General features: G+C 47.0%; 2 protein-coding genes across 7 annotated transcripts in view; one reads left to right on the forward strand and one right to left on the reverse strand.

Moving 5' to 3' along the window:
• The window catches only part of LOC119104117 (V-type proton ATPase subunit e), a 30,153-nt gene extending 25,303 nt beyond the window's left edge, over positions 1–4,850 (forward strand). Inside the window, exons 1-2 of one of the 3 annotated variants that reach the window (XM_037227800.1) lie at positions 956–1,031; positions 4,103–4,849. In XM_037227800.1, the coding sequence (XP_037083695.1) occupies positions 4,118–4,372 (255 nt within the window). In that variant the 5' untranslated portion in view covers positions 956–1,031; positions 4,103–4,117 and the 3' untranslated portion in view covers positions 4,373–4,849. Of the gene's footprint in view, positions 1–955; positions 1,088–4,102 lie in introns of those variants that run through there. The other 2 variants (XM_037227801.1, XM_037227799.1) reach the window with 2 other exon arrangements.
• On the reverse strand, positions 4,689–11,978 carry LOC119104115 (putative mediator of RNA polymerase II transcription subunit 29). Of its 4 annotated transcripts, none has more exons than XM_037227796.1 (5): positions 11,866–11,955; positions 9,856–10,205; positions 9,533–9,600; positions 8,396–8,544; positions 4,689–5,577 (listed from the first exon to the last, which is right to left on the reverse strand). In XM_037227796.1, exons 2-5 carry the CDS (start codon positions 10,198–10,200, stop codon positions 5,414–5,416), a joined length of 726 nt encoding a protein of 241 aa, XP_037083691.1. In that variant the 5' UTR covers positions 10,201–10,205; positions 11,866–11,955; the 3' UTR covers positions 4,689–5,413. The 4 variants fall into 4 exon arrangements, with proteins under 4 accessions (XP_037083691.1, XP_037083689.1, XP_037083690.1 ...); XM_037227794.1 differs by lacking the exon at positions 4,689–5,577 and adding an exon at positions 6,420–8,103 and having other exon boundaries at positions 11,944–11,978; XM_037227795.1 differs by lacking the exon at positions 4,689–5,577 and adding an exon at positions 6,420–8,103 and having other exon boundaries at positions 9,533–9,597.
• Positions 11,979–12,078: the final 100 nt, after the last annotated feature.

Consider the following 12,078-nt stretch of genomic DNA (forward strand, 5'->3'; position numbering starts at 1 on the left):
AGGTCGCCATTGAAGGCATGCTGCTGATACCACGTGAAAAACTGCCGATTACATGCCAAATGCTGCAGGGACAGCTTGAGATGGTTCAGTGCAGTGCTAGTGCCCATCTTGACACCATTTTTTGACAGTGCAGTGCTAGTGCCCAGATTTTGGTAGCGTGTTTCTTTGTCACCTCAAATATAAATTTGTTGAGCATCCAGAGACTGCTGACGTCGATTTTTATGCAAAGAGGTCAGGCTATCTTGCAAACAGCTGTCGCTTTGGCAGTGCTTCTCTGGTCTTTCGTACCAACCGTCGGCCGCCTTGCGTAACACAACTTGCATCAACGCTAGTTTCGTCACATGTACTGAACGTGCTCTAAATTATATCAGTTGTTGTACTTACGCCGAAACTGATGCATTCCTATGGATGTGGGAGTATTGTGGGTGGTATGTCTCTCGCCCTTAGTTAAAACATTCAACAGGACGACCGCGGTGATACACCTGAAAAATTGGTTTTCTCTACAATTTGCTGACTCTCAGTGCACTATATCTTAGCAGAACACTTCGATCCCCGTGTTGGATTCGTTGCATCGCTTCTCTGCCCGTATATAAACACCTTATATAGAGCCCATGCGATCCTTCGTTTTCGGGCAGTTTCGATTCCCTGTTGAGTTGACAGCGAAAGACATGTTGCAACCCAACGTTCTTTGCGGATTTTGCCTAATTGACTGAACTGTGCCCTAGGGTAGGTGCAAGCTCATTGAAATGCGTTCTGTACAGGTACTCTTCATGAAATATTGGTAGGCTTAATCTCAGAGACCTATTTGAACTGAAAAAATCAAATCAATGGAGGTAATGTAAGACATAAATAGTTTTTACCTATACAGATATTTCTTCAAAACATTTTATCCACCATATATATTCCGATCTGCTACGAACACAGTAAACACACCCAATGGCTTCCATCACTATGTCTCAGTACATCACATGACCGTGATCATCCACTGGGAACGTATTGTCGCGGAAGGGGACTAGGTTGACGGGTTTCTAGTAAGTGAGTTGTGCCGTGTTGTTTGTGTTTCTTTGCTACTTGTGCTGATATTGAGGTATGTGAGAAGTTTCTGAACTAGCCGTGTCTTGACTTTCACGGCGTTATGGCCGCTACCAGGATGGGGGCTTACAAACCAGTTTCCTACATCCATTTGACTTTGGAGCGGGCTGGAGACTGGCTGTCGTATGAAAAGTTCAACATCATCATCTCATTAACAATTTAAGTACATGCACGCTGAAAATGAAACCACTTACAAGTTAATTACTGGGTCACCACCATTTCCATCTGTAAAAAGCCAAGGGTTCAAAGTAGTCATGTTTTAAAATAAGTCATGCGCGAATACTCCCCAAGTCTTAATGGTTAGAAGCACATTCTTTCAAAAGAATACTTTGGAGATTCAGTGCAATGTGGCATGATCTCAGTATGATGCATGTGAGTGCCAGCCAGCAAAAGGTTGCAGACCAGTCAAGATAAGTGGGTAGGTCCATTCATGACTGAAATGGTGCAGGTCAATAATTTTACAACAAGGAGCACTCTCTAAATCTTATCTCTGCTTATTGGCACTGACAGTTGATTCTTCTCAAAATGGGCCATAATTACACTGAATTTATCATCCATTTTTTGGTATTGTATCTTTCTGTTAACAAATTTATAGCTTCTATAAATGCATCACAATCTTTTAGCACAAAGTAAAATGTCATGGGTCCAGAGACACCATGCTGACACTGGTGTGTCTAGTGTGGCATTGTTTGTACTTGGTTCACCCATTCAGAGCAAGCAATAAAAGTTGGTGCGAGCATAATGCTTGGTATTGGCTTAGTGTTTTTGATCTAAGCACTCTAATTAAATTGATGGATGTCTTGCTACAGGGGGTTATGCAATCATCCTCAGGTTATCCAGACAGGAAGATATAGGCTTCTTTGTCTTGCATGCACCACAGCATTACAGCAGGACTTCCCCAAAGCACCATGAGCTGCCTACAAATAATGTTATCTAGCTTCCCAGTTGAGGAATTTTTATCCCAAAACTTGCATTTTGTATTCTGCCCCTTGCATCTAAGGTGGCAAAATACCCTGGGCTGTGCAAAGCAAAATATTTTAGAACTATATATGTATATATATATATATATATATATATATATATATATATATATATATATGTACTGTGAAGCCATTTTGCTAGATTTGCCACAGTTGAGTGGCACAATAAGTTTGTGTTGGTCCCCAAGATGGCCAACACTACTTCAGCATAATCCATGCGGCCAAGTTCAAACTATGGAACCACCAGTTAGATTTTCTTTAAACCAGGACCAATCACATGCTAGAATGCAGTTTCATCAGCTGTTTGGAAACTGGTGCCCTTAGGTCATTATCTTGACCTTCAAAAACTGCACAAAGCACTAGGACATTACAGCCAAGTCCCAACTTGCAAACCCTTTAACCAAATAAAATCATATCTTCTTTGTCTTCTGATAAAGGTTCCAAGCAGATTGGTTGAGCAGTTTCCAACTTTGGGCTTGGCTGCAATGTGCTAAAGTGGATTATCTAGTTTTTGAAGGTGAAGACAGTGACCTTATGTCACCAGCTTCAGAACAGGTAATACAACTACATACTTTTACTACATGCTGGTGCTGGTCTGAAGAAAATGTGACCAGTGTTTCCACAGTTTGAACTTGGCTGCATGGATGGCGGTGAAGTATTGTTGTCTCTCCAAGACTGCATGCTGGATCTGCCCAGCTCGACTAGGGTAGAATAGAAATGTCTGCTGTAGGGCGCATGTTAAAACATGTATTTCCTATATTGTTAAAATACAATTCTTTGTTGTTATTTTGTTTTAATTCTGGTAGAACCTCTACATTGGCCTATGAGGGTTTATTTGAAGACATAATAGGACTGAAATTATCTTATTTTGATAGCTAACTAAGATGGCAATTTAGACAAGTATGTCAGTATTCAGTGCATTTATTGTGGCCCCCTGTTCTCTGAAATCTTGGTCTTAACCTTCCTTCAGAAGACCTCCAATTGTATAAGATAAGCTTTCAGTTATGCTTGTTACATTTCACAGCACTCATTGAAGGGAAGGAGGCTGTCATGCTTCCTGCAATTGAATGTTTTTGCAGCAGGCAGTTAGTTAGCAAACCAGGACCTCTGTCTCTGAAAGTCTGAGGTGACCCAGTAAAAGCATGCACAAGTGTGTGACACCACTTCTGATACTTATTATGCTGGCCTGTTTGTGCAGAGATTGACCAATTTTGTATTATGCCATAGGGACTGATTGATGTCCCAGAACATACACTTTTACATCAAAAGAAAGATGTGCCTGTATTTTACCAAGGGCTCTCACTCTCTGTCTGTATGGATTCAATGAGACTTGTGCTTAGAGCCCAAAAAACATTGCTGGATCCCATTAACATGAGACTATGGGATCCTTGATCCACTCTTGGGATACAGACATTTGTCTGGCCTTAAGGCCTATTGATGGTTTCAATTTTAAATGTAGTTAGAACAGTTCCATCAATTTCACCCTTGAGTTCCCATCCCTGTTTGACCAAGACCCATGTTTCAAAACCTGATCTTTTGCTAATAAGTTGTGGTCAATGACACAGATATGAAGGAAGGTTGACCATAAGCTGTGCTTAGTTGGGTGGATGCAGGTATCACTGTGGACACCATGAAATAAATCATGAAATTTACTGGATATATATATATATTATATAATATGATATATAAACACTATATATGATATATATATATATATATATATATATATATATAAAAGCTGATTGAGCACAGTGGATAAGCACTGGAACTGCCCCAGTCAATAAAGCAGACATACCTGCATTATTTTTGTTATTGTAGTCTTGAGCATCTCAGGTATTCTAGGCCTGTCATGAGGGGACAAGGATTCACATTTGTGTAGAGTGCCTGGTTCTCCCAGGTTGTCATTATGATGCTGTCTGGGGCCTTGCGTTCTGTTGCCCACCAACAGCCTCACCTTGGCGCGCGTCTGCGGTACCCCCGGAGATTGTGGCCCTATTGGTTGCCATGACGCTGTGTTCCACTATCCTCAGGTGACCTCCGCCGTCATGGGTGCGTCTGCAGTCCCTCTGGTGGTGGTGACGCTGTTCTGGGTGGCGGTCGGCGGCGTGCTGCCCTTGTTCGTGCGCAAGGGGCCGAACCGGGGCGTGACCCAGAGCTGCCTGATACTGACGGCGGTCGTCTGCTGGATGTTCTGGCTCTACTGCTACATGGCGCAGATGAACCCGCTCATCGGGCCCGACCTGAAGAAGAACATTCTGCTGCTGATGAACCGCGAGTGGGGGCACTTCAAGCCCGAGTAGGTGACCGGCCGGCCAGCTGAGCCGTGCCTGCCACGGGTCGACAGAGGATGTGTAGATGTTGTACAGCGCGCTCTGACGCACATCGCGCCATCTCCGCCGCAACTGGAAATCTCTCCTTCAGATTCTGACCTTTCTATGACCTGTGACTGCAATATGTGTATTTCATTCGTGGGTTCGTCCGTATTCCGTGCTTCTCTCGTCAGCAGGTGAAATCTCATTGCTTTTTCAGTTTGCATGTGATTAACATGCCCACTGTGCATCCATGTACGCGCGACAGGCAGCGTGTGCAGGACATGTGCTGTATAAATTTTTGTTGGCAGTGCGAAGCAGGAACATGTACGCCGTGGAGTGGATGATGGGACGAACTTTGTAGGATAGGCAACCAGTACCCAGTCAGTTTAATGTTGCCTTTGTGTTGAAGTGTATGTGTTTATACATATGAGTACACATTCCATGGACAGATGGAGGTACAGATAATTTTCCTGTTTTATTTGCTGGAAGTCGTGCCAACGAGACAAAATTAAGTTCACGAGGTGGATGATATCATTATCATTAATAAGTCACGTCGTTGGTATGTACGTACCATGACTACTTGCCTCATGACAGGCGTAAGCTTAGCGAAAACAAATTCCCGGCTCCGAGGAACACCCGACCGAAAAAAACCTACCATATCCTCGACACGATCATGCTCGTAAGACACCATGCACTAAGCTAATTCCCAGCCAACTAGAACAATCTCAGATCGTAAGCATAGTGCGACAGCCAGGGGCGTGGTTCCCTAAAATGAATTTCTTTTGGGTGATGAACAGTGAAAAACATGAACAAGATGCATCCTGATCTCAACATAGCCAACAAGCGAGGTTCTCTCTGGGTCTGGCCCACTCTCAAAGGGAGGGGGGCTGGACCCTCTCCCCCAACGGAATAAGAAATTTCACCCGTAGCGACAATACACAAGTCCACGAAATTTCCTAATCGATCCAGACACACACGATAAGTGCTTGGTTTGCCACGGCTCCGTCCGCCAAACGCCGGCGAGGCACGCTACATCCTGGAGCTGGTGGTGAGGAACTCGGCCCAGCTGACGTAGCCGTCCCGGTCGGCGTCGGAATCCAGCAGCGTCAGGTCCACCATCTCCACCACCTTCCACTCGGGGTAGGCAGGCGGCGGCGGCCGGGCTGCGTGCTCGCCGTCCGAATGGTCCTCGTCTGTCGCCCGCGCCGTCTCAGTTAGTGGTGCGCTGCCACGTGCGGGACGGGTGCAGACCTTAACGGCCACATGCGGAGGCGGGGACGGCACGGCCGGTTAAGCCTCCGAGCAACCGTGGTTCAGTTGAGCTGCTGAAGCTAGGGGACGGATAGCACTCGTGGATCGACTGATTCCCCGCAGGCGGTTAGACGGTATGAAACATGGCTGGCGTTGGTGTCCGCGTGCCACCGTATTCTGCAGGTGACGGTAGTGTGAAATCGTTCCGAAACTCCAGTTCACAAAACGCAGTGAAACCATATGTACAACTAGCAGAACCTCGTAGAAAGCCAAACGTACATGCGTAGGAGCTCGAGACGATGCAAAGCAACACGTCGCAAAAGTAATTGTCAAGCCAGTAACGCGCTGGAGTACAAACCTGCAGATCAGCATCCTGGGTACGGCTGACGTTTCTGCGGGAAGAATTCCCGTCTCCACTGTGCATCACCGAAACGAAAAGGCAACGCCACGAAAATCCAGTGGCGCCCGGCCGCGTTTCGCACGCTTGCACGGGGATGCCGAGTTGGTGAGACGCCAGGCGGCACGCGGAATGCCGACCTACATGTTCATTCCGAACGGTGATCATAGCGCCCGCGATCAGATATGTGCCTGGAGACGCCCGGAAGATCCCAGGCCAACACAAGCATGGGGCCTATGGGATCCTGGATCCACCTTTGAGATTCAGGCACGCATCTGCCCACGGCCAGGTGGAATGGAAAGGACCGTAAGCGGACGAGAGAGTGACGTTGGTGGCTGTCGACACGACTGCTGAAATCATGGCAGGGGCGGTTTACAATGGCGCACCTCCAAAAATGACCATGTATTGGCGAGACTTCATGACCGCGAGCACACGAGCCATCACGAGTCTTCACGTAAGAAGACATTTGCAGGACAGCAGTCGCCAACACATCATGGAAGCACCCATACTTTTACAAATATCTTAACAAAACAATGGCATTCACCCTGGCAGCGAGCTGCGCAAAAGGCCCTCCCAAAAATCTCGCGACGGGGACACCTCATATAACAGCTTTAAGAAGCGCTTGCGGGACCACTGGAAATATCGCACGATCCATCACGCGCGCGCCTTCATCCTTTCACCACGTCCATAACTGACATTTCATGGTGCACCCCAACTCGGTCACCTTGCACTAGAGGGCAGTTCCAATAGTCTCCAACACATGTAGCACGTTGATATCGACTCTGGATACATCTCCCAAATAAGGCTATTAAAGGTCACGATGTTGTTAAGTTTGCAACATCTGACTAATCTCATCAAAAATTTCAAGACAAGTTGGCCGTATGTACCCTGAAACAGTTCGACCGTTGGAAACCCGAACAACCCCTGGGGGAAGAAAGGGAGAATGGCCCAGGCCGCCATACATATTGGAAATGCAACCCAAACCTTCCACGATCATCCCCGTCAGGTACACATGGCTACAGCGGAAGCGATCGTCTCCTGCAGATTAGTGCGTCGCTTTTGTACATCCGCAATGTTCTGCGCATTCGCACCTAGTGGAGACTTTGAGCTCAAGGATCACTGCTCATTCAACATTACTTTCAAAAAGAGCATTGCAGGACGCAGTACCATCACAGCACGGTGCTCTCGTGTAAAAGGAAACATAGAACATGAACGCGATTTGGACTACGGAAATACCATGAGGCGCCAACACAACTTTCCAACTTGTTTCCAACCACAACTTTCCCACAACTTTTTGCCGACTTTTAACTGCCTGTAGGATCCATGGATGCCTATCCAACTTTTTTCCAACCACAACTTTCCCACAACTTTTTGCCGACTTTTAACTGCCTGTAGGATCCATGGATGCCTATCCATGGCAGACGTAAGCCATTCATGGTACCAACAGCAGCGCAACATGACGATAAAAAGATCTGGATCTGAACACACTTTAGAATATCTGTAACCCGCTTGGGCCCAATGGTTGATAGAAAACGCCTACCATGAGGCATTTAAGGGAAACATTACGCAAGTAGGCGTATGCTCCTGTACCTCCTGTCTGACCTCCACACACTGACACAGCTGTGTGCACATGTACGTCAACTGTCAATGTAAATGCTCTCAGCATATCAACGGACACCCCTGTCGCAGGAATGACAACGCGATGTGAACGACATCGCCGATTTTCTTTCGGTCCCATCAGATCACCGGTAACCATGGCAACCGACCGGGCGGCAGACGGACGACAGCGCCGCAAAATGTGGGCCCCGCCCCTGGTGCGCTGACCGGCCAAGCTGGTCCCCAATCAGCGGGCGGGACTACGCCTGGTGCTGCGGCTGCGCTTGCGCCTGCGCCTGGCCCTGCGGCGGCGGCGGTGCGTTCTGCTGGGCCAGCATAAACTCGGAGTAGTCGATGTAACCGTCGCGGTTGCGGTCGTCCTGGTCGATGATGGGGTCGATCAGTTCGAATAACTCCTGGTCGGTGAACGTCTTGGCCTCGGGCACGGGATGGCCGGGCTCGTGGCCAGCCTGGTCTGTGCGGCGGCAGACGTGGCGCACGGTTAGCGGGCGGCCGACGCACGCGTCCCGGGCGTCGGCGGCACGTCACGCCCCTCCCACACACTCAGAACTCAGACGGGACGCCCTCCAAATGCCGCAGCAAAACTCGCGACAAGTATCAGAACCGACCCGTACCAACCACCGCTTCAACGGACAGCCATCACCTCCGGTCAGACCACACAAGCTCCGCTGAGAGATGCCCCGACGCACCGGTGCCAACCGACAAACCGAACTCACGCTGGCCGGCAGCCTCCCGGGCGGACGTACCGTGCCAGTGCTGAAGCGAAGCCACCAGCTCCAGGCCGTCCAGCTTGTTGTTGCCATCGGCGTCGTGCATCTTGAAGTAGTGGAACTGCAGCTCCTCCTCGGACATGCCGGCGGTGTCGATCGGCGCGCCCAGATGCTCCTTGATGTGTCTGAAATAGGCGGAGACGGTGACGGGTCGGAGATTGGCTGTGGGGAGCAGCGCGCGTACAATCGGCCGCCGTCCACTGTGTTATGGGGCGAAGACACTAAAACGGTCCGATCCGCCGAGTTAGCTGACTGGCAATACATCTGGTTGGTGTATAAACGCGCTCGGTTCTCAAGGACTAGGCAAGCGGCACTCTGGCATAGCATTCGATGCAGCTGGCAGAGATGATATAACCTACTCAGTTCTCAAGAACTAGACATGTTGCACCCTGCAAAGAAGCAAATAACAAATTGCAGGCGACGGAAAATACGTACATCAATGAATGAATGACACCATGGCGAACATCCAGGTATATCAATGCTTGCGTTCAAAACGAAATACAATTTCTTTGCTTATTTGATACACATGCCTCATGAGCTGAGGAGATGAACACAAAGCAGATATGCCATCTTAGTTTGTGAAAAGGCAGCAACTCCCCATCTTTGGCAAAAAAGATGGCAGACCTGTCATTTTATGGCACAAAGCAAGGCAAACAACTGTTGGCTCTCAACTTTCCAGCTAATACTGAAACAGAGAAGCACGCAGCTGCAACTGAGATAGAGCCATTTGAGAGCACTTGATACTGCTTGTCGCATCAAAATATCTACACAACTTACTCCATTCATCAAAATGAAAAACAACGAGGTTCATACATGCGTTGCCACTGTGCTTACAACCAAACTCCATGACCGCACTCTTAGATAATTAATAAACACTTTCAGCACCTCATAAAACAAAACAATACTTTACCTCTGCTCAATCATTCATACTGAGCCATCTAATATCTTGGCTTATCCACACACTTGCTTCACGCTTTGGGACTCTAGATTTTAGGTGTCCTAGGCCTGGACACTGGTGAAACCTCTCATAAGTTTGGAACCCCAAAACACATCCCACAACCATAATTAATCCTATCCAGGGCTATAAAAACTACCACTGAATGCAACACTTACTCTTTTTCAGCCTGGATCTTTTGTTTGTCTCTCAGTATGGCCTGCTGCTGGCCACCGTGCCCACCCTGCCGGTGATATAACTCATAATTAGTACCACATATCACAAGCTGGAAATGTCAATAGCAAACAATGAAATGGTAACACTATCAAGTACTACTAGCAACTAAGAGTATACAAACCAAATTGATTTTTACAAAGTACAAATGGGAGATCACTTGGCAACCACACAATGATATGCATCACAATGTGTCACAGGATGACTGCAAAAGCACAACCAACACAACATCTTAAATGCCACTCATGTATGAAGAATTCACACTAACCGTCCTTTGGAACTGCTGTTGCGGAATGCCCTGCTGCACAGGCTGCCCCTGCTGAGGAGCTTGCTGAAACTGCTGCTGTGGCACTGCCTGCTGCTGGGGCACCTGCTGGAACTGCTGCTGTGGAACACCCTGCTGTGGTGGTGGCTGCTGGAACTGCTGCTGTGGTGGCTGCTGGAATTGCTGCTGTGGTGGCTGCTGGAATTGCTGTTGTGGTGGCTGCTGGAACTGTTGCTGTGGCACCTGCCCCTGAGCCTGATAGTGTGCTGGGTTGACCCCAGGTGGCTGCCGGTACTCAGCTCTTGCCGCATGCAGCACCAGCATAAACACTGCTAAGCTGGGCCCCATGGTTCCTGCAATGGGTGCACTCAGTTAGAGGGCAGATGGAGATTAGTTGCTTATGACTAGTGCCTAGGTAACAAAAAATTAAAAAATAACACAATTATAAAGATTGACTCTTTAACAAGAAAATGAACAAATTACCCAATGCCCAAAAGTTAGTATTTACATATATCTGGCACTAAAGTTGAATTAATTGGGCTGTACTGTTTACTTTATTTGTAATATGTAAAAGTGAAACAAAATGTATGTCAAAAATATGTCAGGTGAACCAAAACATATCACACATACTAGGAAACACAGTGAAAGCTTATATTTTTTTGACAGCAACAGGTAAACATTTGATGTTTCTTTAGATAAAATTTTGCTAGCATCTACTCATCCAGAATGGTGTGGAATATATGGGAGTGAGTGGCAGCATCAGAACATCAGCAAAAAGCGTTAATCCATAGATCGTGCAATTCAGTTGGGCTTCTGGCAACTTGCTGCATCTCAGATGAGATCTGATAGTATACAAACAATACCACCTAGCACAGCCAACAGTGGATCATCTGCCAAGGATGCCAGCAGCCAGAGAATTCCAACTGGAAGGCAAGGAATGATGCTGAAGATTCATGGTAGGAGCCAGGAGCTGTGCCCTGCCTACATTGTGTCAATTGATATCTAGTTCATATATACCAGATCATTAGATTTCTTAAAAGAATCTGAATCACCAAGGTGTTGGTAGATCACCAGCACATTAACCTTTTTGGCCTGTGTTTTCCATCCAAATCTGGTAAAAAGACCAGGGTTGCAGGGTGAGAGGTGCATCCTGCCAAGCATTTGCAATTCCACTGGTCTAAAGAAAAGCTGCACAGTTTATAATCCAGATGCTCTGGGCATGTCCTTAGAGACAAAGCCATGTTTCCTAGCTGGTACCTGAACAGATGTTTGACCTGGTCTGGGGCAGCCATTTCATACACCTTGTTGTGTAAAAGCTTTCTTTGATCAGGTCTTTAGAAAAATTATTTGGTATGCTGTATCAGGACATTTTGAGAGGTGGGTTCATATAACATTGTGTATTATTGAGGCTTTATGATGCATTCAGCTACTGGGGCTATTTGGCATTGCCTCTCTCTCAGCCTACCATGAAGAGCAGGTACAAGTGGCAGGTTCAAGATGAATGCAAAAAGCTCAGCCTAGCATGCTCTGAATCCAAAATCCTTATGCAAGGCACTCAAGATAATAAAACAAAATATCTGGACTAGTGCATTATCTTTATGATAATTTGCACATTCATAGCTTCAGCTCCTAGATAGAGGAGTGGAATCATAACATGAAGGCAGCATCACACAAATTTAGCTATGTTACAATGTAAATCTAATCATGATTTCAAATCATCATATATTTGCAGGAGTTTTAATTTGCAGACCCGGTCCATATGGCAATGGGGAACACCAATTGACCAAGCTCCTGCCAAAGAAGCACCCAATTTCCCGCAACTCGATTGAATTCACAAATGAAAAGAGAAAGAAAACAAAGATGGAAAATACATGATCATGTTTACAGTTAGATAACCACCCGGAAGAGCCACACCGGGCATGGCCCAACAATGCAAATTGCGCCTCACGCAATGACAGTTTAGGCCGTAGCCACGTCATTTCAAAGGTGCCCATGCACCGGAAAATGTCACACCTTTTTCAACAGTTGCAAGCAGCTCCGAAGCCCAATTCTATTTTTAATGTCCCAATCCTAAACATCCATCCCACTCACACAGACTCACCAGCCCACCACTTGGCTCCCACCCGGCTGATGACGTTTTCGCACCACAGCGGCCTTCATCCACGTCAAGGAATATGGCAGCTCTGACGTTAACGGAATGAAGTTCCCTTCGCTGAGGCGTGCGTT

This window comes from Pollicipes pollicipes, unplaced genomic scaffold (assembly GCF_011947565.3).
Source record: "Pollicipes pollicipes isolate AB1234 unplaced genomic scaffold, Ppol_2.1 Scaffold_5859;HRSCAF=6946_pilon_pilon_pilon, whole genome shotgun sequence".
NCBI lineage: Eukaryota > Metazoa > Arthropoda > Thecostraca > Pollicipedomorpha > Pollicipedidae > Pollicipes > Pollicipes pollicipes.

What these genes read in the sequence shown, in the direction of transcription:
- LOC119104115 (XM_037227794.1), bottom strand. Translation starts at nt 10,200, where the DNA reads ATGGGGCCCAGCTTAGCAGTGTTTATGCTGGTGCTGCATGCGGCAAGA. An exon ending in AACAGCAGTTCCAAAGGACG is followed by an intron (nt 9,601 to 9,855) that starts GTTAGTGTGAAT and finishes TTATATCACCGG; the next exon opens with CAGGGTGGGCACGGTGGCCA. An exon ending in TTCGCTTCAGCACTGGCACG is followed by an intron (nt 8,104 to 8,395) that starts GTACGTCCGCCC and finishes GCCGCCGCACAG; the next exon opens with ACCAGGCTGGCCACGAGCCC.